General features: G+C 39.6%; 1 protein-coding gene across 1 annotated transcript in view; it reads right to left on the minus strand.

The window, feature by feature from the left end:
- Nucleotides 1-27,033, minus strand: part of BRF1 (BRF1 RNA polymerase III transcription initiation factor subunit) — a 168,363-nt gene that overhangs the window by 28,024 nt on the left and 113,306 nt on the right. The window contains 4 exon segments of the mRNA XM_030451588.1: nucleotides 14,294-14,550; nucleotides 16,421-16,476; nucleotides 16,569-16,650; nucleotides 18,846-18,907. Of these exon segments, the coding sequence (XP_030307448.1) occupies nucleotides 14,294-14,550; nucleotides 16,421-16,476; nucleotides 16,569-16,650; nucleotides 18,846-18,907 (457 nt within the window).

Consider the following 27,033-nt stretch of genomic DNA (forward strand, 5'->3'; position numbering starts at 1 on the left):
TTATTCTTTCCCTAGCAATCCTATATCTTTGGATTCACTATGAATAATTGCTCACAAGAACAACAGTTTCTAAATGTTAGAAGCTATTTAGATAGTAGCTCTGAATTTGGAAAAAACAACCTAGCACAAAACATCAAATCTCCCTCCCAACTCCACAAATCCTCATAATTTGCCTACTGCATAATAGAAATTCACGTTTTATTTTCAAGTCAAAGTGCACTCTACACTGTATGCAAAAGATAAATAAAAAAGGGAAACTATTCAACAGGCTGAAAGTCCATCCATCTCTTCTCTCCAATCCAGCCCACTCGAAGTATCTGGGGACCACAAAACCCAACAGATGTAGAAGTCACAAAAATAAACACATTCCTGTGCTATTTGTGAAAATCAGAACTAGAGAAAAGAGATCCAAAAGCATTCCACCACCAAGGGGGACAGAGTTGACCACATCCCACGCAGGTATCAGCTAGGCAACAGCTAAACTCATCTCTGCTTGCAGAAAAGGCTCACAGAGGATGGCTGAGGCTCTTGCTCCATGGGAGGAAGGGAATGACCAAGGGAAAGAAGATGGCAATGAGTAGAAAACCAGACTTTGTTAGTTCCATTGCTCATGGCACAGCTTGCTTTATAATTGTATTTTTAACAAAGGATTCCAAATTCAGCCTCAGTAATTTTTGTATTCACTACTGTCCATAAGGGTTTCAAAATATAATTTCAAAGCTAAGACACTATGATTAGGGTAAGGAAATCTAATATTTTCACAATTTAGAGGCAATATGGCATTCAGTCTAAAAGAAAAAAAAAAAAAAAAAAAGGATTAAATAGCAAAAGTTACTATAGTTCAAGAGCAAATGAGTCATTTCAGATCCACTGCTGGAGACAAAAGAAATTATAAGTAGCCCAAACTTCATAACTTGTCTATCCATACAGCAATAAATACATTACTGAAGATGCTTCTCTCTCCTCACCAAATTACAAACTCCCAGTATCTAATCTAAGACCAGAAGTTAAAACAAAAAAAACCTGTCAGGCCATTTTTGTGACTCTCACTGGGTAAAATCAGGCTGATGCAGCCACTCCTTTGCTTTTCCTTCTCACCCAGCTGAGAAATGACACCTTTGTAACACTGAGCATCAGACACAAAGCAGTCACGTTTTGCTTGCTTTTTTGCCTGTTTCTTGTTTGGTTGGTTTGGGGATTTTTTGTTTGTTTGTGGGGGTTTTTTTGGCATCCATTCAAGGGTAACTGCATTGGACAGGATCAGTGGAACAGGATGATTACCCCTCAGTATCATTTTGAAAGCATATTGAACTGTGTGTGCAGAGAGCACTGCTGATCCCTGTTATGAAATAATGAATGCCAGGATGAGTATCCCAATACCTTCAAAATTTAAACCCAGCAATTTTTATTCGAGTTACAATACTCTGAGACATAATACATTAGAGCTATTATAGCCTACTGCAGTATCATGGATTAGTCTCACAGTATTGATCTTCAGGAGACCAAACAGCAGATATGTGAATGTCCCCTACAGTTTTATCAGTGAGCACCTTCCTAAGTTTTTGAATTATTTTTTTTCTATTTATTTATTTTCCTATTTAATATTTTTTAATGCTTTTGAAGTTTAAAGGAAAGTAAAACACAGCTGTTTTTTCCCTTTTCATTCAAAATGAAAGGTTCTTTTTCTAGATTTTTGAGAATGACTGCAGTCAAAACAATATGTAAGAGCCTAAGTAAGACAGAAAGACAGTAAATAACACATTTGGTAAGAACTAAATAAAAGCTCATTAAAAGATCATTAAACACAAGAGTGATGTCCATCCTAAAAATTATCACACAAAAGAAAGAAAATTGTTTGCAACAATAGCAATAGACAGCATGCTTAGCAATTTATCAGCGAAACCGTAGCACTAATTGGCAAAAATTCAGATGTTCTAAAATAGATGGTTCTACCATATCCTTCTAAAAGTGAGCACAAAGCCTGAGAACATCCTTTCAGTCACTGACCTTCCTTGTTAGGGACTGAGTCTCACAAGTCTTTGCAGTCCCTGCATACATACCAAAATACACATTGCTCCATCATTTGACCTTGTGAGTCAAAGTCCACCAAGGCCAGTGGGACAAAATCCAGCCAGCCCTAGGTATGTTACAGTATGGAAAACCTTAAGGTCAGCAATTAAGAGAAGACTTGGGTGATTGAAATCACTTACCTAATGCATCCCCTATCTCATCTTAATGACATTTTAAAAGCAGCTAAATTCTTCTTCAAAAACTCTCCTGAATGTTAGTGCTTCTACAGTTTCTGGCTTTGAGCCTTTGGTTATGGTGGTAAACTGAGAATGTTTAAACCATTTCAGATTTACCCCATTAAGTGAATTTTAACTGGAAGCTGTCCAGGTATCTCTGGAGCTGTGATGTGGAGCATGGTGCACAGGCAAGAGGAGCTTCCAGTAATAGGCTGAGAATCTTCATCAGTGTTTAAAACTACTTGAAACTAGAGCCTAATAACGATACCCCCAGCTCCATTATGTTCCCCCCTACACTGTACACCCAGCACCCAGCCAGCACAGGCAACAGCACCACAAACATCATCTCTTAGAACTGTGGTCTGTAGAAAGAGAAGATATTAAAGGTCTTGATTAACGTGAAAGAAAAAGTCTTAGCTATTTAATTTGCTTTAAAATGGGTTTTAAAATGAAATAAGCAGATACTGGAATTGAAAAGAGAGGCAAAGTAATTTAGACAAAACAGCATCTGTTACTGTGGCTGGCCTCTTGCAAGTACTCTGCAAAAACCATTTTAAATCTGGACTTCCCAGAGTTGCAAATCCTATCAGCAAATGCTGAACCATAAACTTGAGTTTTCTGGAGGCTGGTCTTCACCAGAAGAAGTTAATATAGCACTGTGCTTAATAACTTCGACCTACTGAAGCAGCAGCCAACTAATGAATATATGTAATCCCACTCAATGCCTTGGATCTTGGAATTTACTACTGCTTCATAATTTAAGACCTCCTTATGTTTTAAGGAGCAATTTTACACTGCAACTTGAAACTAATAGAAAACTACAGCCTAGTAATCATTGGATCTTAGAAATGTTCTCTGTCAGCTCTCCTAATGAGGTAGAAATAAATGCATAAACCCTGCATTTTCCTCCAGTAGCTATTTGAAAAACTTTTTCTGTAAAACCTGCATATTTATATACACACACATATATAATATATAAAAAATCCAGTATCAAAGATTACGTGTGCTGAAAGACAAATTTCCAATGCGATTATATTCATGTTTACTGTAGCTGGACAAAATAAGAGTTATTTATCCACTCCAGGATAAAATACAGAATGTACCTGAAACACACTGATTCAGTAAAACCAGCAAATCTTCTAAATTAGTCTGGGCAAATCAATCCCAGAATCAGGTTTCCTATCCATCAGAGCAGGAGCTGTGCATTGTTTTTCCAAGGCAGGGGCTGAGACCTACAGCCACGGCTGCATCCTGGGTGCCAGCGGGTGAAGGCTCCAGAGCAGGAGCAGGATTCATTGCCTACCAATAAATCATTCCCGGATACAATGAGACTCTGGGAGACAATTGTGTCTACAGCTCCTTTTGATGTTAAGAGTTCTTTAATCTCTTCAGGTTAGATTAAGAGAGAGGCAGCCAGGGTCGGCAAAGGTCAGCAGGATGAGGTTAATTTTTACAAAAACCTTTCCCTTCCAACCACAACCTCTGTAGCTGGTCAGTCATTTATAGTAAGTTATTTTGCATGACACAGGATTTGTGATTTCTTATGGCTTACACACATCACACTACATTGGATTCAGTTCACTGGTTGCAAAAAAATCCCAAACCCCAATGGCTTTAAATGCTTAATTAGCTCTTTCTTTGTCTTTTCTTCCCTTCATGCTTCCCCTTAGTTGTTGTTTTTGCTTGGTTTTTTTTTGTTGTTGTTTTTTTTTAATAGAACAGAATGAAGTACTGTCATTTTATGCTTTTAGAGTTGATCAATCAGTATTTAGGTTCACTTTCATAAAGTGTATGATGCTGTCTATCTGAGCCATAAAAGATCCATGTATATAATAAGCTTTGCCCCCAGGAGCCAGGCAGCAGGCAATGCTTGCTGGGTATCTAGGTTTACTACTTTGTAATAACCAGTCATATGTTTTAAACCACCCTGATTTCTGTCTTGCTTCTCGTAATAATTTGATTCACTGTTAACTTTCATCTCCGTTATTAATTAATCAGATGACTGATTGATTCAACTACGGCTTTAATCTGGTAATTGTCTTGATCAACTTCAGGAACGAAAGTTTTAGTTAGGACTCCAAATGATTTTGTTTCTTTAATACTGCATGATAAAATCAATGCAGAAGTGTAAAAAGCCATTTTTCTATTAAAATTACCATGTCACTGCTCCAGACAGTTAAAGATAACCTTACAAAATAAATAAGCCAGCCACTTCATTCCACTTCCAAATTTGTATCTGTCCTTCAGATCTCAAAACCCTCAGATTAAATAGGATGATAACTTCTTAAAAGAACACTATGCTGTAAAGTAGCATATATTTCTTTCCCATAAATACCACATCTAAAACTGCTTCTGATAAAGAGCCAACAGACTCTTGAACACATGCCCAACATGTCTATTCAGTATGGGGCCTGACAGTGCTCTCAATGTCCAAGCATCTTCCAGTGCTCCAGTTCAGCAAGGTTGCACTCAACTCTGATTCCAAATCTCACACCATGTCATGCTGAGGGCAGCAATAACCTTATTGTATCCTTTCCCTGCCAGCCACCACAGTCCTTGATGATCCTGATGGCTCCCTCATATTCTATGATTCTCAGCATATTCTATGATTCTAAAGATTCTATTATTTTTAAGGGTAAAATATGTGTGCAGAGGAAAATGCACATAAAAGCCAGTGGTTTTCTCCTTTACTTCCCTCTGGGTCACACAGAAAGGGTCTGTATGACAGAAGGGAAGGAGATGGGCTACTCTGGAGTGGGTGGGAAAGTTACTTTTGTTCTTGCATATCCTAAGCACAGTGATGGGGTTGTTCAATCTGTCATGTTGCAGTGGAGGAAGGGGAAAATGGTGGGAAGAAATTTCTGTCTCATAATAAATTGGAAATTCAACAACAGAAGAAAAAAATACATTTGCTGCATATATCTTCCAAGACCACATTTAGAAGTTATCTCAGTGTGTTTCATACCATGCTTAGCAACAACTGCAGGAAGGTGAAATTGAAATCAGTCAGCACACCAGAAGCATCACTGGGTAATGGAACAGCACTTAGATAAATGACTGAGCCACAGTACACTGGCTGATTTAATATTAATTATGTTGATAATGTTAAATATTATGGGAACTAACAGTACTTCAAATTTTGCAGCAAACTGGTATAACTCTCCAAGACTTTACCTAGACACGGTGAAAAAACTGCAGTCATGACCATCTAATGACTGCCAGCTATCTAAGTCTGGAAATGCATACTAACATTAAGAAAAAAGAAGTTCCATGTAAGTGCTCTACTAGTTTGGATATCAGTCTTATTAAAATATTATATGCCATATTACAGTGAGAAAATCTTTTTTTTTTTCCCATTTCCTTCAATATTTAAAAAATACTCACTGAAGGCTCAACATCACTTGCAAATCAAAACTCATCAGACACAGACTTCCCCCAGTTTATACTAAAAAAAAAAAATAAGCAGGTATATACTGTCAAGATAAACAAGCAGACCCTGCTGGACTAGGCTGAAGGGAAAATCAATTCAGAAACCAACCATTTTCCACCTGTGAAAACACAAAGAAATAAATTGGAAAAATCTACAGACTGCGAATGAGCATTTCACAGCACTAAAGCACTCTCAGCCGTGGCAGCGGGACATGCACCTCCTGGGTGTGGGAACAAGAGCCATCACACTTCAGATTTCTTTGCTTCTTCCCACTCTCTCCACCCGCCACTTCACATATAACTATTTTTGCTACCACACTAATAAAGTTCAAGAGTCTGCACATACATATGAATATTAAATCTCCCATTAGACCCACTCAGTGTAACTTTGAAGAATCATTATTTTTTATAACTTGAAAATGAGAACATAGATAAACAAGGTGCTTGTGATCCTACTGTCACACAAAATCATCTTCTGGGTTAAAATTGCTCCTATTTGGTCTTAGAACACAAGATAAAATTATTTCAGAGAGTCATACAAAAATCCACTCTGCGTTTTTGAGCTGCCCAACCAACCTCCCCTGGAATCCCACAAGGAGACGATTTTCTTGAGTGGGAGGTGGAAAAATAATATCCAATTTATATTAAACAAACAAGAAGGCTGCTGCAAAAATAAGGAGACTTGACCTGGGTCTGGGCCACAAGGTCAAGCCAGATCAATGCCTACTTAGTTTTAAACTGAAGGCACTCTAATCATTTCGGGTAAATGGAAACAAGCCCTGGATTTGACAGATGCTTGTTATTGCTGAAAACACTCGCACAAGTCTAGATGTGTTCCCACCCTATCTTTAAGGGTTTATTTATATACAATTCTCAAAGGTTCCCATAAATCCAAATAAATGATAGCTCAGGAACACTCCTCTGCAGTCCCAGCAGACTGTGTTCTCTTATCCTTACACTAAACCAAATTTTGACAATATTAAATGTCCATACTATAAAATTTGAATGCTCTTAATGAATGATGTACAACTAGAGTAGATTGGCAGCATCACTAAACTTACAGAAATTGGTATGGTTCATATTGAGAAGTCTTCCTTACATTATTTCTCCTACCATTAAGCTATTCCAGGGGCATTTTTCTCCAATTATATTTAAAAGAGTGAAAATAGAGGTGGGTTAGTTGCCATACTGAAATGCTGGCATTTTATTCCAGGACTCAAAAACTAATTCCAGTACTCAAAACTGAAAAACTAAAAACTGTGTTTCTTAGGAAAAACATTCTATTTTAAAACAGAAAACTGCAGAGGTGCTGTAGTAACTGCTGAGATGACGTGGGAGTCAGTGGCAGAAATAGACCCCAAACCCATTGGCTGGGGATGTGAGCTATGCTGGATGACAGCTGGAAAGGAGCTCGTTGCTCAACAGCACAGAGCACAGCCAGGAGAAACACTACCCATGCATGTTTCAGAGTTTAATGCAGCTATATTTTCAGGGGTATCAAGCCCATCAGATGTGAAAGAAAAATGCTGTCACTGGTATCAGGGGGAATTGAGCTTCCAAATAGCCTGAGTAATCAGAATAAACAACAAATCCTTACAAACACCTGCCAGCTTCTGGAAGGATAGGTTTGAGGAACTTTTTTTTTTTAACTTGCTGCACTGTGACCCAGACAGTGTGCTGCCTCCTGCCTTCCCAGTCTCTCAGTAGCATTTGCTTAACTCCATGTACTCTCAAGGAGCATGGTGCTATGAACAGAAGCAATGCATTTTTCCTCCACCACCCTCATTTAATAAAGAGAGAAAAGCTGGCAGTCATCACATTCTAGCATTCAGAAGTTAAAAAAAAAAAAAAACCACACACATTTTAAAATGTGTTGGGTCAGATACATTTCTTTCCACTTCTTGCCCCTGATTTCTATCATTACAAGAGTCTGCTTAGCTGACATGAACAGCAGTAACCTGCAGCATTAAGACACGTTACACCATTACTACAGGCTTTACTAGATCAACTCCTCAAATCAACTGTGAACAAGTCAATGCATGTGTCAGCTCCTTTCAAGGTAATTTGTAAAGCTCTGCCCCATAAAACTAACTTTAATAAAGCAGACGTATGACATGAAAAGCGAAACTTTGGAAGTCTTGAATCCTTTTTTACTTGTCTTTTTCTAAATAAAATACTAAACATAATTTGTATAAGTTTGTCCCTCTAAAAGTTACAAGACTGGAAAATACTGGTAAGGTTTATTTTAAGTGGAGGTACTTATCAAACGTCACTGTTTTCCTGTTCAAAATGACTAATCGTTTTGATTAGCCTTTGATTTAAATTATTATATGCCACAGCAAAGCACAAACATACATAAAATTACACTCCAAAAAATTCTCAAAGCACAGATCACATAAGAAAACAGTTATGTTGAAGTGGTTAGAGGCTTTACTTACCACATACATAATATTCAAACCAAGAGCTGACTCCACATGCTCAACAGGAAGACTTCTACCACATGCACATTCATACCCAGGAATCACAGTCTAATTAATCCCATAGCCAACACGATACTGTTTCCAAAGGAAACACCAAAAAAAACAATCAAATGATAATGAAGCTAGAGAAGAAACTCCTAACAACCACCTCAACAATTACTACCAGTGTTTTCTGCAAGGAGTTCTATTCCTAGTGGAACATTGGTGCTAGCATGTTAGTCACATACACACAGAATGCCTGAAGCAGCACAAGGCAAGAAATAAAATTTAATATCTCACTGTGAGTAAATACACATGAATTCCAAGTCACGTAACAGACTTCAAAGCAGAGAGAGAAGAAGATATCAAAGGTAAATTAGACTAAGAGCTGAAGGCAATTCTGAAAAATAAAAATATATGTTGGAAAATTAAAGCATATAAAACCACTCTTAAAACGTCATCTCAAAGGACCAATTTGTACAGAGAATGCATACTACCAAAGTCAGCATGGAAAACATTCTCTCAAAAGCTTCCAATCTGCCAAACACAAGGACTTCAGACACCCCAGAATCCCTTGGATTATTCAAGCTGAGCTTTGTTTCACGCTGTTTTGGATTGATCTAAGTAATGTGGAAAACATGAGCTCATGCTTCTCCTTTCCACAAATACCAGCCTCACAATGTAAAATCAACTAAGATATTGTGCATTAAAAAAACCTCTTGGTTTGGGTTTATGAAAATAAATTATGAACCATGGCTAATGCAGAATAAGCATACAGGACATTCAGACTTGTGGCTGAGTTAGAAGCACCCAGTCAGTCAGCACCATCCTTCCACCCTCATAAACTATAAAATTACAAATAAAGGGCTTATCAGCTACCCTGGATAAGAGGGTAACAGGTGGCTTAGGGCTTCTTCCCTCTTTATTCCTCTGGAGAAGGAAATACAGATTCTGCTGGAGATCTGCAGGATCAACAAGTGAGGAGAAAGTTTTCAGGCTGGGTGTGATAAATAGCATACCATGCCCCCTCCCTCCCATCACTTTACCAACAATAATCTGGCAAATCCAATAAAACAAGTGTCCACCTTACAGAATGATATCTGTAATGATATCTGTCCATCTCCAGACACTAGAAAGGGACAAGTGTAAATGGGGGTCAGAGCTGGGGGCAGTGCTCCCATGGGCTTGTGGTGGGGAGCTGGCTCTGCCTTCCCAGGCTTCCTCTGCAGTGTGGGATCATCACGGTCTTCCAAAGCACCTAAATTAGGCTTTTGCTCGTATTTTACCACCCCCACCCCTCGGGGCATGTGATTCCAATTAGAGCCAAGAAAGTATCAAGTAATTTATCAGGTTGATGATAAACACTAGGCTGTACAGAAGTATTACATACATACTCCTTAATAAAGGGGATTTTTCTGGGGTCACGATACCCATTGATAAGCCAAGAAAAATGCAGCCTGAGCAGATGCTAATTGAAAGTTTGCATCCCAGGTTAGGAACTCAAGCTGTAGAACAGGTCCCTGGTATTACAAATACATGGTTCACAATACCCAGATCCCAGAGATTAGAGCCCATGCCAATATGGGAGAGGAAAATGGATGGCCAATAAATACAGGTGAGACCATAGAGAGACTTTAAAGGTGAATGTCCAAATCTTATAAAATCCGAGATCCCTACCATTGGCTCTTGTCATATTCATAGCAGGTATGATTTTGTTTTCTATTATGTATTCATACACTTCTATTCAGAACAACCTTGTTTCATTACAACAGATTCAGCTATACTTCACAGTCCTACTTCATTTCTTCCAAGGCAAATTCTTCAGGAGATTAACCTGACACATTTATTCCCCTGAGAATACATCCTGTCTTTTCTGATATCATTACCAATTTCAAGCACATAGAAATAAATAGGCTTGAAATTTTAAAAAAGCAGTGACTTGAAAGCTTTCTTGTTCCCACATTTTCTTGGTACAACACATTTCACTTCTCAAGTGATGTTGTAAGATTCAGCTCAAGTAAATCTAAAATAAATTATTAACCTTCTAACCACAAGCTTGCAGGCCTAAAACCCCTCTTTACTGGACTTGAAGAGCTCCAGTGTACAACACGGCTCTAACTGGAGTTTTTAAGTAGGGGAAAGTGCCAAATGTGCTTTTCTAGGAGTTTAACATATTATTCTTATGCTTCATATGCACAGAAGACATTAGTGAAGATAAACCATGCAAGTGGTAATTGAAATTAAAGTTGCAACATCTATTACACTATTCACCATGCCACGTCTCTAACACACAGAGAATGAAAAAGCTTTTGTGTATGAAGCACCGATTGTGATACCCACTGGAACAAAAATGCATTAAGAAATGTAATGAAATACATTTATAAAACATAAAATTTCCTAACATTACTTACATTGTCATTACCAGTCTTCTACCATCTTGACAGATAGAACAAGTAAAACCCCAGTACAATTGTGAGAAATGTGTCTGAGAAAAGTATGTCTTTTTTATAAAGCTCAAAAAGTTGCAGTGTATTCCCAGTAAAGAAGCCTGTTCAAAATTTTGAAATTACTAACAGTGCAACTGATACATTATCTCATATTAAAAAAGAAAAACGACCCAAAGGTGGCACCATGTCTGGATCAAAAATTTTTTTAGAGATAATCGGAAATCCTTTTCCCAGAAAGAATAGCACAGAGTATTTCATAGCAAGGGACAGTTAGAAAGATGGAGATGGAGATCAACTTCCTATTTCCAAGGCATTACATGCTGTATATGAAGGTGATTCCTGAGACACGTGGCAAATTTGGCTCCATATTCTGTCCAAACCTGATGAAGTATGTACAATCTTGGCTTGCAAAAGGAAAGCAATGATTTCTTCATTAAAAAACCCTACCATCCTACCTTCTAATTGAGAACAGGACCAAATCAGTAGCTCTTTAAAATCTGACAATAACTCAGGTGAACTAAAGGACTGGATCAAATCATGGTTATGCAAGGTGCTATGGCAGTCAAATGCAGCTTTCTTAATATTCAAGAAATATAAAAATAAATGTGCAGGACTGTAAATCACTACAAACCAAAACAGTTAGCAAGATCTCTGCAAACAGCTCCTGGATAAAGATACATTATGTGCTTCATTCATTTTCTAATGAGCAATGTTCAGGGGTTTTATTATTATTAATTGCATATAAATTACCATGATTTTTGTATCACTGGGAAAGTATTCAGCCATTCACCTCTCAGAGGAACAATGCTGCACAAAGGCAATGAGTGCATGGCATACAAGAACAATGCAGAACACAAATTTATGCATGCCATTTAAAAGGCATGGCATTTAGAACACTAGCAAAAAACCCCAAAGTATGTCATAAATCTTTAATCGTAAGAAAAAAAAGCCCAACTAATGGTTTGCCAGGTCCTTGATATTATTTAAGAAAGAACACTGCCTGCTTCTGGAGTGTAAAATCTTCTTAACTCACAGATCTGCATGTGTGCTCAACCTCCTCTGAAGTGTTCTGTTGCAATATTCATTGTATCTAAGATCTGCTAATCATCATCAGGAAACTCTTATGCATCTTAAGGACGTACTTTAGGCTCTCAAGAGGAAAAATAAACATGTTTTATTAGCTGCTTTTGGAAAATACTGATTTGTATTTATTTAGAAACCTTTTCAAGTTGCACCACTGTTAAATTAAATATTTATGGCATGATTTTCCAAAGAGCTTAACACCTGTTAAGAGTTTAACATGCTGACTTCAACAGGAGCTGTGAGTGCCCAATGTTTCTGCAGATCTCAGAAGCAACTGGGATCTTGAGAACCCCCAACTTCCCATAGCAGCCCTTCATTTCAGACAACTGAGCTGGCCATACTCTACTAGAAATACCAGACATATGACTTATTAATACCTGTTAAATCCAAAGAAAGTGTAGGCTAGATGCTGTTAGTTAATCCACAACACATTTTCACTTTCCTTCACTAGTGGAAAATGTATGTGCTTGGGACACCAGACATCACCCTAAGTAGCAACTTATAGAGGAGAATAAAATCCACTGTGAGTCAGCAGCTGGAAAGCAAAGCTGCTAAGGGAGAGAAGATGGATGAGGACAAAGCCAACTTTTTAAAATGCAGAATAAAGAAAGTACAGCAGAAAAAGAAAGAGCTTTGGTACACTGCAAAAACCTGTATCCCAGTGACAGCAAGGCCAGAAGGGAGGTCTTCAGTTTTGACTGAGAAGCCAAAAGCCAAAGCCACAGCTAAGGTTCTCAGGCAAAACTGAAGACCATGCTTCTAATCTTATTGTCAAATTAAGTCAAAATAAGGGGTTGGGTCTAGTCATCCTTATTTTTCTTAGCTTCTGAGGGAAGTGCACTCACTATCACTGCCAGCTTCATGTTTTCATGGGTACCCTACCCATGGCAATGGGTCACCCATTTTTGCATGAAGAGATGACTTCTCACACCTTGTGGCTGGCTGCCCCCCCATCCTCCCTGGTCCTTCAGCTGCTCTTGGCTGCAAAGTAGAGAAACATAGAAATATCTGAAGGTAGAATAGACCCACAAGGATCATAGAATCATAGAATTGGCTGGGTTGGAAGAGACCTCAGAGATCATCAAGTCCAACCCTTGATCCACTCCCACTGCAGTTCCCAGCCCATGGCACTGAGTGCCACATCCAGTCTCTTCTGAAATATCTCCAGACATGGAGAATCCACTACTTCCCTGGGCAGCCCATTCCAATGTCTGATCACGCTCTCCAGAAAGAAATTCTTTCTAATATCCAACCTAAACCTCCCCTGGCACAACTTGAGACCCTGCCCTCTTGTCTTGCTGAGAGTTGCCTGGGAAAAGAGACCAACCCCCCCCTGGCTCCAACCTCCTTTCAGGGAGTTGTAGAGAGTGATGAGGTCTCCCCTGAGCCTCCTCTTCTCCAGGCTGAACAGCCCCAGCTCCCTCAGCCTCTCCTCATAGGATCTGTGCTCGAGTCCCTTCACCAGCCCAGTTGCCCTCCAGCTCCCTAGAATGGAGTCTGAAGGGAGAAATGTTTGAGGTACAGCTGGCTCACAGGCCACACATTGCTAAGGGCTGCAATAAACAATGTTGAGCAACTACAAACTCAGGTTTAGATGCACAATGCTCATCATCCTTGTTTTAGGAAAGCTGAGGCAAGAAAAAGCCTTCAATTGTTTCTATAAGAGACTTTTGATGTAGTTGGGCTCTCAAAAAACTTGAAGTCCTAGAAATACTATTGAACAAAATCTAACCATTTAAAAGCTTAAAATTAGAGCCATTTGAAAGTAGTCCCATTACTGAAGAGGAATGCCTAAATCTGAACTACAAAGATACCATCTTACATTTCAGAATGAAGTACCTAAATTTCCTTGGGGCATTGGGTCTATACTTCTGGAAGCAAAAACCTATGTATTTTAGGCAGCAAATAAATATATCTAACTTCTAAGCAAGAAATTACCATACAAAGACATGATTGAAATTATCATCCAACATGATTTCATAAAGTGAAGACAAATAAGTTAGTTGAATATTGCATATAGGATACATCAATCTCCTTATACACTTCACAGTACACTGCAAATCTGTGCAGCATTTTAGTCATTAAAATAGATTCCACCACACTATAAAATATTTGCAAATGCAGACCAGAAAACCATCAAACATATTTACTGTAAAGCTTTGTATTTGTGCCACCAATTAACAACAAAAGTTTGGAATAAAACTTGGAATAAAGTTTGGAATAAAGACTAATCAAACCACTTAACTGTCAAAACAGATGGGAACTATATTTTTCAAATCAAGAAAAACGACAAAGCTTTCTAATAATTTGTGTCACAGACAACTTAGAAAGGAAGGACAGCAAATGTCAGGAGTATATGACAACAGGTTGTCCCAGTTAAAAGATTCACATTTGTGAGTTTCCATTGATTTTGTTTTTGGGCTTCAGGATGATAAACTCACACCAAAGCAGACCTCTGATACAGGAGCTATAAATAAGGTGCTGCCATGACACTGCAGGCAAAATAAATAAAAACAGAGCCCCGACATTATTTTAGCCTCAAACAAATGTTCCAGTCTCTACATTGTTTGGCTGAGAAAGATACATAGACAGTCTCACAGACAGAGATATAAATGAACAATTGCAGTACCTTTTTCCCACACTGTTTACAGGGTTGGCTATATTCCTACTGGCAATAGATTTTCTTCTTGACAGCTTCTTGGTGTTGGTGCTGTCATCAGTGCTGTCATCCTCTTTCTTTGGTGTGTTACTTCCTTTGCTGTTCAGGTCCCTTAGCACATTGTAATTAATTTTACTTGAGATTTTCTTCTGCTCTAACATCTTTTCAATCGCCTCTCCTGCTGTGCTGGCTTGAATTGGCTCCCGCTTCTTTGCAGATTTCTTTGGCTTAATTAAAATATAAAATTAGTGCTGTAGATACAAACAAAGTTTCCCTAAAGCAGAAGGCTGAGCTCCAGCTCAGCAGTCCTGGCTCAGGTGCTGCTGATGCAGGGACACAGGTGATGAGGCCAGGCTAAGCCAGCACTCCTTCTCCTGCCACGCACCAGGACCTAGAGGTCTCTTTTCTCCACAAGATAAGTTTTTGCTTTTGCCAAATGCCCACAGAGTTTATTACAAATTCTTTACTTAGTATTTGTAATGCTGCCAGAGAAAAAACATGGGCCATTTCTCACACATGAAAAAAAAAACCACCACAAAAAAAACAAAAACCCAAAAAAAGCCAGAGTGAACTCCTGTTACAGGAACAGGGACCCTGATAGCATCACCCAGCATGGAAATAAAGAAATTCCCCTGCTAAAATGTCCTTTAGAATCAAGCTGGGTCACAGCTTCCCCAAGCACTGACAACTCTGCATTGAAACTGCAATAGTATTTTATAGCAAGTCCTACTGCAATGTGGGAGAGCATCTGCCCATCTCCTCCTCCACAGTGAATAAGGCCAAGGATATTAGCAGCAGCTTTTTAAATGTGGAACAGCATTACTGCTGATGGGTGGGAAGCTGAGGCTGCAAACACACAAGCACAGTGACAATGTCCCTTGCAACTGCCCTTCCCAGCACTGAGCTGCAGAGGCTGATGCTGCACAAAGAGCAGCTGAGCCAATGAAACAGAGAATGTGAGATTGTTTCTGCCAATGTCCAGTGCCTGGGTAGCCACAGAAAAGAAAAAAAAAAAAAAAAGAACCTCTGTTTTTCATTCAGCATTTTCCTTTTCAAAGGAAGGTTTTAACACTGAGCTCTGCAGGAGATTTATTTTTTAATGGATAATACTCCTTCTGTTTACCTACATGGGTCAAGTGCTACCTTGAAATCAGAAAGCACTACATTAATCAAGTTCTACTCAAGCTGTCAGAAACAATACAAAGTTAGAGAAAAACTCCTGTGTTGTCCAAACAAAAAGGTGGGTGTTTGGGCTGCCTGGTGGTGCCAACGAGTTACACAATTTTGAAATTGCTGGTAGACTGCCATGTCTCTGTAAGTGCAGGATGAATGAAAAACTTTGAAGCATTAAACAGTGTTTCATTGTCTGGCTTTGGTTTTATTGCTGAAATACCTAGGGAAGTAGGAAACTCTGTCTTTCGTGTTAGTCGGAAAAAAAGGTGGAGGATATACACACTAAAAGCTAACATTGATTTTAGTTGCATGTGGAAGATTTGACTTGTCACTTGCTCAATTACACAAAATACTGATGCTGTAAATCGTCAGTGTATGGCCAATTAGACTGCTTTAAACTGCTAAACACAGAGACAGGACATGCCATTTGTTAACATAATTGTCACATTCTTTACCAAAGGTAGAACAAAATATTCCTTCAACTGACTGCAACAAGGATCTGTTTAGTTGTTCATAAAGAAATCATTATTGTAAGAGAAGAAAGTTACTGAAGTTGTGGCAAGTACAAATTCCCCATGCACACATTAAAAAAAAGAAATCACACATGACTTAAGATCTGTACTTAAATAAGCAAGCAATTAGGACAGCAATGATAAATGCAAAGAGCCAGCTCTGACTTTGCCATGCACAGAATTTTCTCATAATAGTAATTTAAAATATAAGTTTTGGCAAGAAAGCATTTTACTCACCACCTGTAAAAATTACAGCCTTGTATTTCAATAACAGGTAGAGATAAAACAGCTTTTGTTGGTTTAGTGGTGACTTGTACCATTATGCCTATACATGCTACATGGAGTTGATCAGCAAATGTAATGAATTTCCAGGACATTTTCACACAGCCACAACTAGCACACAGTTTAATACCTTGTGTTCCTTATAAATCCCAAGTTCTTTCTCTTTTGCTATTCTTGCTTCCTTTTCTGAAAGATGACAAAAGGAAACCAGCATGAAGATAACACAATGTATTTCAGCAACACTGGCCAAAAGGAGAATTTCAGTCCTATACATTTACCTTTTTGTTCCTTCAAATAATCTGCATTTTCTTTCATCCACAGCTCTGCTTTTATCTGAGCTTCTGCTTCATTAAGTATATACTAAAAAACAAAACAAGTTTATCAACTTTCAGAAATCAACTTGGAAACCACAGAGCAAAACTGAACTGAAAAACCACTGGCAAGGTCAATTCAAATTCACATTCTGTTTTTAAATGTTTTACATTAATAAAAGAAAACATAACTAAGATGTGACGACCAGTGAGCATTTCTTGTAACTTCAAAGCTGGCAAAAAAACAACAGCATGTTTTCAAAACACAGTGCTTGGTTTCTAACTATGATGGGGTGACCAACAATCATCCAGGGCTCACTGTAGATGGTCTGTAATTAACCTAACATGATCCTGGTTTTATGATCTTTTTCAGCTGATATGAGAGAGTACCATGAAAACAGGGTTGTCTGCAAGTAATTCTGCATTTTGATGGTGGTCTGTAATTCAAAACAGAATGGGAACCACTGCCCTGTTCTACCAAAACAGAAACATGTGTCTTCTGAGTAGGTTTCTGCAAGAGTTTAGGCTAAATTACAGAGATTATTAGTTCAATGGCCACAACTGTGTGCTGTGTGAATGAAACCAGCTTAGATTGCTGGAGTTCTAATTCTCTAGCTTTTAGAGTTGGGTTCAGTAACCATGCCTAGGCTTTTTTCAGTCAACTACATTTAAGTCTTGAGAACATCATTGTACTTGTGGAGATGTAAAACATACTTAGAACTACTCAGATAAATTAAAGAAAGAAATAGATAGGTAGGCAGGCTGGCAGGTTTGTAGATAGATCGTCTCCTCTTCTATTAAATGTAAAAATAAACCCAGTAGTTAAAACAATTGCAAAACAAAAGTTTTCTAGAGCTGATGCAATTTGGGAGTGAAGAATTCTCTGCAGTTTGAAGACAAATTGGGTCATCCTTCATGAACAAGACACCTTATTTTTAAGCAGTGGACCTAACACTTGTAAAATAATGCTTAAGTGATAGAAAAACAAATTGAGATTTCTCCATCTTATGGATTTGAGCATTTTAGATTTTCTCTGAAGTAAAGTGAACATATAGGATTTTATGACAAAAATAACTCCTGTCAAATGAAGCTGATGAGCAGAGGCATTCTTCCTCCAAGGGCAAACATGGCAAGTAAACAGCTGTGCAAGTCCTGGTTTATCAGACCAATATTTTCACTCTTTCATCTGTTTCTATTAAAGGTGAACTGTGATAGTAAAATTCACTTCCCTCCTAGCTCAGCTATGCATCTTCCTATGCTTTTAGCGAGTTTGCAATCTTGGGTTTACAACAGTACAGTCTATTGCCAGGGAAATGAACATGAGGTCATAAAAGCAGAGTTATGACCTCACCACAGAGCCTGGAAGGAGGAGAAAATGTGCTCATTCTTCCCCCATGAAATGTTTAAATTACAGACCTGCTATGCAGAAAGCCTTGAGCCTCCTCACTCCCTCCATACCACGTCTGCTTGACTCACAAGACCTCCCCCCAGCTAAAGCCCAGCCTAGCAAAACCCCCTTCACAGCTGAAGGCAAACTCAGCATTTTGCTGCTCCTTCATCCATCACCAAAACCATCCTGCAGATCAGCAACCCCTACACAACCTCATTGCTCTCAATGATCCTTTACCCTAAAAGGAGTTTTTAGTGCTGGTGTTATCTGTTCAAATTACACTTTAAAGCAGAGTGGCAGCTGGAGAGGGCATCAGGCTCAGAGTAAGGAGAGCTGGACTTTGTCACATGAACTGCTGTGTGGCCTTCAACAAGCTGTTCTCCAAAGCTGTCAGCTTTTCACATTCAGGCTCTACAGCAAAACGTATCTTTTGCTCATGCACAAATAATAATAAATTCAAAAATTGTTACGGAAATCTCTGAAAGAATGCAGAAGCTTCACATGCTGGTTTTACAGTTTCGTTTCCATGGCAGCCTCCTATGTTGAATATATCCTAGTGAAATAATGAATTTATAACCCCACCAAACTTGTAAAAGTCCTTCTTTAGAATATAAGATATTCTTATACATAATTATTTCAGCACAATAATAGTAAGCAGTAGCAGCAGTCTTGTATGTATATAAAATGAGCAAGGAACATCAAATTCATAGTCTTGCATCACCCTTAGTTTTGATCTCAGATCACTGAGTTTACTTGAATATCTCAAGAGATCAAAGTGAAGAGGCTGTGAGAGAAGAGGATAAACCAGATAAGAAACATTTTTCAATGAGAGCTGGGACAAGAGGCCACCTTACCCGATCTATTTCACTGTCGTCAATCCCACTCAGATCTAATTCACCGTCTCCTGTATTCTCACCTGCAGAAAAGAATATGCTTTAATTAGGTCCATGTTTGTTCCAAATCAATTGCAATTCAAATTCTATGGTAAAGTAACACTTCACAATCATCCTTCAGTTTTACATCCTCTGCAGAGGAGATTTAACACGTTGCTGAGTACTTCCACTATGAGGACACACACATGCACAAATTCACCACACTGAATTAATTCAAAATTGAGGAACTGGTGAGGTCCTCTTAAGTAAAAAAAAATCTGCTGGGCACTTCCAGATGCTTTTTTTTTTTTCCCCCCTCACTTTAATTTACAGCCACAAATGTTCAGCAGGAAGCTGGAGAAACCATTTTAGGAAGACGATCATTTTTCTTTCATCATAACACAAACTTCTCTGTCAGAGCCTTTAGGTCAATGATCCATCCATAAATTATGATTTAGAAAATATGTTCTGTTTCCAGGGAAGCAGCTTGGACCGATGAATAACATCATGTTGACAGTCATTCCATGGCTTTCTTCTTGATTCTGATCTATTAGCACTTGAACCACTTACTCATACCACTTTTGTAAAAAGATGTGTACTAGTTTTTCCCTCTGAAATCATTACATTTCCAAAATTTAAAATAACTTTTCAAAGCTATGGAAAATGTTAAATTATAATGAGTTCTGTAATTATAATTTCACTGTAATTATCCTAGCTCTGTACTTATTAAGACTTCTGAAAACACGTATTTTTTTATATTCTGCCCATTAAAAAGCATAACAGCACAGAACTGAGGCCTAATTTGGGACTGGCACAATGTAGAGCAGCAAAACCTGATTTTCCACATCACATTAATGTATAGTAGTAATGCACTATTAATGTAGTCCAGGTACAGAAGAAAATAAATTATTCAGCAAAGACTTAGGCTGGGGAATGAAGCAATCTTCTTGGTCATCTCCATTACACCTAATCAAGACTAGACAAGAGATGACCTAACCAGTTTAACTAGCAGAAAAAATAAACAAATTAAGTTTCAGCAATCTACAATAACAAATTAAGACTGAAATGGTGCAGAAGAGTTTGACATCCTCACAGCTCCTGCTCCCCAGTCCTGGGGATGTGCCTCCCCACCAAGACCTCTAAGTGGTTTGGTTCCCCAGTCCGGTGCTTTCTCACAGAGCAGAGCCCCAGAGCAACTGGGCTAGTGAAGGGGAAAGGCAGCTCTAACTCTCTGAACCCAAGACAGGTTATTGCTACTCTTGTCTCCAAGCTTGAGGAGCACTAAATGGTGAAAATAAGCAAAGGAAGGAATTACAAGGAATTACCAGAACAGACAAACAATGCTCTGCTTGGCAAAACTCTGGTGTTTAAACCAGTCACCTGAAGTACCTAAAACCACAAGGACACAAATCCAGCCAAAACACCTGGCTAGGCATAAAAGCTGTGCTTCCACAAGTGGTGCAAACCATTTGGCTGTCCAGCTCAACAGACATTTACCAGTACCAGACACTAAGCACTTAAAACTTTTTTCAAAATGCACCTTCAAGAACCCCAAAGAAAAGTTTTTTAAATCCTCCACATGAAATCATACAGGAAATGAGTTTCATCACAAAGAAAATGTTCAGAAGGAGCCACATAGCACTGTGCTTTCATTTTCTGCTGAGATTGTCTCAGAAACACAGGATCAGTTTTACCAGCTCAAATAATCTTATGCTAATGCGACTGAAAAGGCCTTCAGGAATATACTCAATTGCCATTACATTCAGAAATTAACTGTCCAGGCACCATATTTACTTTACAACCTTTTCCCCCCCCAAGCACTTTAAAAACTATGAAAGATTTTATACTTACTATGTAACTGCTCAGTACACACACTTTTCTACTGGCCTCATCTCCCAGTGGTGCATTAAGAGCAAAACTTTCTGCACCAGGGCCACCAGCTCCTTCTGCCAGCACCCCACAAACCAGGCAAGTAGGGATGGGATCATGGACATGGCAAAGCATGTTTAAGGCTAGAGAGGAAAAGCAACCTGGAAAAATGCATCCTGGTAATTCACTGCCTCTTTGATGTAACTCACTGGAATTTTCTTTTTTGGCAAACAGTAATCATGCAAAGCACAGAGAGGAATTCTGTGTGAGTCCAGGGCACCCAGCAAAACAGCACTATGTGTCCCTCCTGCTGGAACTGAGATACAAATTCCAGTGAAATGCCACAGAATCCTAGGAATAATAAAAACATCCCACTGAAATCAAGCTGCCACTGCTTTTATTCATCATTAAACACCTTTCTCACCTATAGCCCTCTATATTTTTGGATCAGAGGTTTAAATTTTAATATGTCACAGTACAGTAAGTTCCTTTATACAGCCCTATCATGCCAGACTGAAAATGATGCAATTTCAGGCACCACGAACAATTTCACGTGTCATTTTAAATATAACTTGTTACTGAACTAGGTGCCAGTTTTTCTCATTGAATCAATTAGCAACAGGGACGGAAAACTCATTCTCCAACTGCTAAACTGCAGAGAAGAATCCAGACACAAGTTACACATAATAAGCATTTCTTAGACCCCCATAACAGCAGTGGAGGCAGTAATTGCAGGATATCCCTCTGCCTGCAAGTTGTCCTTTTTCCTGCCAAGGAGAAAGGCATTCATTAAATGTAAGGGGCTTTTCAGTAGAGATGGTGCCTTTAATGCTTTCACGGAGAAAAAAAATACATATTTTGTTCTGGAATGTCAGTTCATAATGGAATACATCCAGTTTGGTCTGAAAATTACCATGGCACTCGTTTCCAAAATGAGTAGACCTTGCTCCCTGTAAGTTCTCTCTGCTCAATGTTATACGGCTCACTCCAGGGTACACAAAATAAACTCTTTGCTTTATTATATGCCAGAAAGATCTTCACAGCTGCTAAACTTTCAGAACAATTTATAAATGATCATTTTCTCTTTTAATAAAAGAGTCAAAATTAAATGTTCAACAAAATAAATACACAGATGTGACCAACATCTGGTCCAACCTCTTAAAAGCTTATTTAAAAGCAATGGCATCACGTGGCATCGCTCTTAGACATTGCGGATTTCTTCTGTTAAGAAAAACAACCACTTGGCTGCATGGCACAGGCAAAAAATAAGGTGTGTGTTAAAAACAATAACACCCCACACCCCTCCTCTGCTCAAATCCAGTTCTTAAGTGTCTCTGTGGCAGGCAGAGAAGGATGGACACTTCTAGAGCCTTCCATCAAGGTCCCCAAGCAGCTATATTCATGCCACTTAAAACCAACAGTCACCCAGCAGCTCCTCCAATATTTAGAAATAAAAAAACCCCAAAGCCTTTTCTTTACAGCCTTTTAACATCTTTACCATCCAACTCTAGTAGATGTGAGGGCTACAATCAGACACTGGGGATTAGGTTTGTAAACCTGTAGGATTATTTACTGTTCTTGCCATTACCAAATGCACACTAAACCCTCTCTTAACACATTGTCTCCCCCTCTCCCTACCTCTGTGAGGCTAGTTAAATGTATGCACAGCATGCTATTACGGGGATTTATTACAGAAGAATCATTCCAGCCTGTATACTTTAAACCCCACATTTTTTAAAAAAAGCCATATGAAGAATGTGTTTTTCTGTTTCTATTACAGGAGGCAGTGCTATTTATTGCTCTGCTCAGATAAGAGGATTTCCTTACAGACAGAAATGGAGGCTGAACACTTCCCAGGAAATCCTCTGGAGCAGATATAATAGAAGGCACTTGGTGCTCTGGTCCCATGCAGCAAATACACCCTCCACCACACTGTCTGTGGCACTGAAAGAGCCAAAAGAGTTTAAACAAAGAACCCTTCCACCTATTCAGCACAACACCAGACACTAAGCACCCCCAGCATTTAAGAAATACTCTGGGGCTACTGCACAACAAATTCTGAAAAGAGTTGGAAGAGGCTTTGTCACTAGCAAAAATCCTTCAGCAATAAACCAAACAATCTGAGCCTGGGATATCCCAAATAATAGAACTGAGTGTTACTCTCTGGGAAGTATGGCCCATAGGAGACAGTGGGAGGGATGGGGCAGAAACACCTTTGGAGCAAAATCTGGCGAGCAGCGCCAGTGCCACTTTGGGAGCTCCAAGGAGTGTAAAGGGAAGGCAGTAGCTTACAGTCAGAGAAAACGCTGCACAACCACACCAGAATGTAACTGATTAGCTGATCTGAGGGGACAAGAACCCATCTGGAGGGGAAGATAACTGATTTTCCAGGGGGTGTGAAGAGAGCAGCCATTAAGCGTGGGTAACCAGGATGAGAGTGGCAGCAGTGGCAGCAGGGCAGACAAAGTGCAGGAGCCATCAGGTAGGGAAGAGAAATGGATGTGAAAACACTGCAGTAGCAGCAGCAGCACGGCTTGAAGTGCAGCACAGGAGGATCAATAGGTGAGAAAATGAACCCACTGCACATGAGGTGGGTGAGGAAATGAACCCACTGCACATGAGTTGTGCACAGAGTCTGTGGGGCTGTGCCAGCAGGGTACACTGTGAGTTTATTACTATAGGGCTAGGAGCTTCTGGAGCAGGGTAGGGGATACTTGGCAGCTTTGAGCTGTTGCCAGTCTCACTGCTCTGTATCAGGCATCTGGTTGTGCAAACCCAGCTGGCCCCACTATGCCCTCATCCCACAGCAGGCAATCCATGGCTGCCAAGGGCTCCAGTTCCTCCAGGTCACCTTTGGCAATGTCATCGTCTGCTGTCATAACAGCAATACACAATGGAAAAAAGATGTAAGGACACAGTAAAAATTAATTGCACTTACTGACAAAATACGGTCGCAAAACCCCAAAACCCCACAATGTCTAGCCTCATATTTAGGTGAAAATGGTTTTTATTCTATTCTACTTAAAGCCACCTTGAAAATTAGAGCCTACTCCCTTCACACTGCCAATTCAACACCAGGATTTAGGTTTGATGATGTATGGAGCACAGGAGGCCACACATACAGCACAAAGATAAATGAAGACTGTCACTTTATTATTTCCTTCTGCCAAGGCAAGGTTAAGGGGTCCTCTCCATCCAAAGCCAAGTTTCCAGCCTGCTGACTCCTTCAGAGAAAGCAAACACACCACACTACATAGAGAGAGGCCCCCTCTTCCCAGAGATGCCCGTTCCTGCCGAGGTGGGATGATGGGAGGCATTGCTGGCCGGTGCCAGCTGCCCAGCAGCACCAGCACACACAGCCCTGGCACTGCCAATCACCTCATGCTGGGACTGTAAGAACTGTAAAGGCAAACCCCCAAAGGGGGTATGGCAAATGAAAGGCAAAGAGGAACAAAATACTGCTGAATAAAAATAAAGAAGTTTCACATATCAGCTACATACCCTGTGAGGCAAGCAAGAGAGAGCTGTGAAAGGTAAGCCTATGCAAAAGTGGGGATGTACAAAATCACTAGCTCTTTCATCACTGCTATCTGTTGATTAAAAGACCTTTTCACAAAGCAGAAAGGAACAAGAGGTGGGATCAGGCCCAGATGGTTTGCAGTCACTGCACTAGGCTCGTCCACATCACTGTAGGCAGATGGAGGTTTTCCTACGAGATTCAACCTTAACCCAGCACAGAACTACAAGCTCATCTTTATTAAGTGCCTGCATCTTTATTTCCTGACACTGAGACTCAGGACATGGGTGTTATGTCTGTCCTGCAGCAGCTGACTGACATCTGACAGCATTAGCCACCTTCCTACGGCAGTCACAGAACAATTATCCCATCACAGGAACAGAATTTCAAATTTGTGTGCTTAATGACATGTGGGAATGAATTATGAGAAAAGCTTTTCCTACAGTCAGTCATCTCTCACAGAACTTTATTATTAGATACAGAACACATCTTTTTATAAATTCAATTTCAATTTTGGAAAAAAAACCACCCCACCAACCCTGCTGCTTTTCTGGCAGAACATCTATACTGAAACAAACGCTATTGTTTCACCTTCCAGCCCACAGAAAATCTAACCAAACGGCATCCACACATTTTAAAAATTATGCCATTAGTCTAACAGACACGGAAACTTGTTAGACACCAGTACATCAAAAAAAAGGTTAATCACTCCATTCTTTCCAGAAATCCTCCCTACAATATATTTGCTTTTTTAAGCACCTAACACAAAAATAGTCCAGCAATAAACAACGCCTTTCTGATTCTGAAGATTATTCTTTGAAAAGGTAAGCTTGTGCTTATTGGACTGCATAGCAATACAAAAACCCCTCAAGAAAAATCCTTTCACCTCCCAAAATAAATACAGCTGAAAGTTAAGTATTGGAACAGAAGAACACCTTGACACTCCTCAAAACCAGCAGCAGATGTTCCTCTTCTGGAATAATGTTTGTGTCTCCCCCGGCACCTTTTGAAAAGAGTGAAAAAGAGCATCCTTTATGCAACCTTCTTGAGACAACTCACTGTTCTTTTTTCAGTTCACATGCCATGACCAAGGATTCAGAGGAAGGCTGCTCTCAACAATATGGCTGGCAAAATGTCTTTGCTGATGAAACCAATAACCACCAATAATCAACTTGACAAATATTGATCCCAAAACACACTAATTAGCTAGGACAAATTACAATTTACAGCTTCAGAGCCCAGAAGTGGTATGAGTTCCTATGCCTAGACACTTTTCCAACATGTGATTTCTGCCCAGCAACATCCAGATGGATCACAGTGCTCCTGCCAAAGGTGGCACACACTCACAACTCATAATCTCTTCCATACATTCACCCCCTCCTGCACAAGTCATTATGGGCTTTTAGAATTGGACTCTTAAATGGATTGAAATGGACTTAAAATAGACTTCTAGTTTTTTTAATGAGACTACAAGCACAGAATTCCCCTACTTATTGCAGTTTTCCATCCAATCACCAGTTCCCTGCTGTATTTTCCACCTTTGCCTTTTTATGCTGTTCTTGGAATCTTTTCTCTCCTTTCCCTTCCCCCACCCTTCCCTCTTTTTTTGCACTTTCTGGCCTGTATTTTCTCAATTTTATTTATTTTTTTTTTAATCTCCACAGGGGTATCCAACAGTAACAGTTTATTAAAGGGAGAGGCCAGGGAGAAGAACTGACCAGCATCTTAATCAGTTCCCCTCTCCCGACCCTGCAAAGTGCAGAGCTCTGCCATATCTCTTGCAGAGGGTGAGGGGTGCCCAATGCTCTGAAAAAGCCAACAGCAAAGGCAGCCAGGCTCAGATCCACCTCCAGCTCACTTTCTCTGTACTGCCAGGCCACTATGTAAAAACAGCACGAGCACTTTACACCCGAGCCAGCTGTAAAGGGAACAGCTGGTTTAATGTTTGGAGTGCTGAAGCATCATTTCTCAACTGCAGCTCACCAGCTAAGCAGCCAGATCTTGCTGTGGGTGCTAAATGCTCTGCTGTCCCTCCCTGCAAGCCCAGGATCCTTGCCTGGCCAGTGCCCAGCCACCCCAGCAGAAGGACATATGTTTTATTGAGAAGTAAATCTACTCCTCTAATGTGCTGCTCTCCCCGCACCACAAAAAAATGAGACAGGGAGTTCTACACTACAGAGACCTTAAAAGCAAATCCTAGAATTCTGCTTGAATTATTTTTATCTATATTTTTGTTTAATCATAAATCAATTTCTGTTCCATCAGGAAAAAAAATTAAGTATAAGTATATACAGCCATATATACACACACAGAGCTTTTAAGCTACGAAGACACAGGAAAAATTTGAGGAGACTCACAATGCAACATTTTAAGGCTCATTTGACTGATTGGAACTCTAAAGCAAAGCTAGCTTATTTTGCTAGGACATCAGTGAAAAGCCATGGTTGGCTGAGATAATGGCCCCAAAATTAGAGTAATTTTCCTTTAGTGGAAGTACAAATGGTTGAACTATCCTAAGGAAGCTCAACCCAGAGCCCAGCCCAACTCCAACACATCTCTAGCTCTGTCAGAGTTACCTCACATGCCCTTGCACTCCCACCCCACAGGTCCCCACCTCTGGGACAGGCACAAAGGACAGTGCTGGGCATCCAAAGGCCACAAACTCACATCCATGACAACCTGGCCTCTGCCATCTCTCCCATTAAAGAAGCAATCTTCCTCTTGCTCCCTTCACTGTGGTCCAGACCAAAGGGCTGCTGTTAAATATAGTCTTGCAAAATATCT

The sequence above is a fragment of the Calypte anna genome, chromosome 5A, assembly GCF_003957555.1.
Source record: "Calypte anna isolate BGI_N300 chromosome 5A, bCalAnn1_v1.p, whole genome shotgun sequence".
NCBI lineage: Eukaryota > Metazoa > Chordata > Aves > Apodiformes > Trochilidae > Calypte > Calypte anna.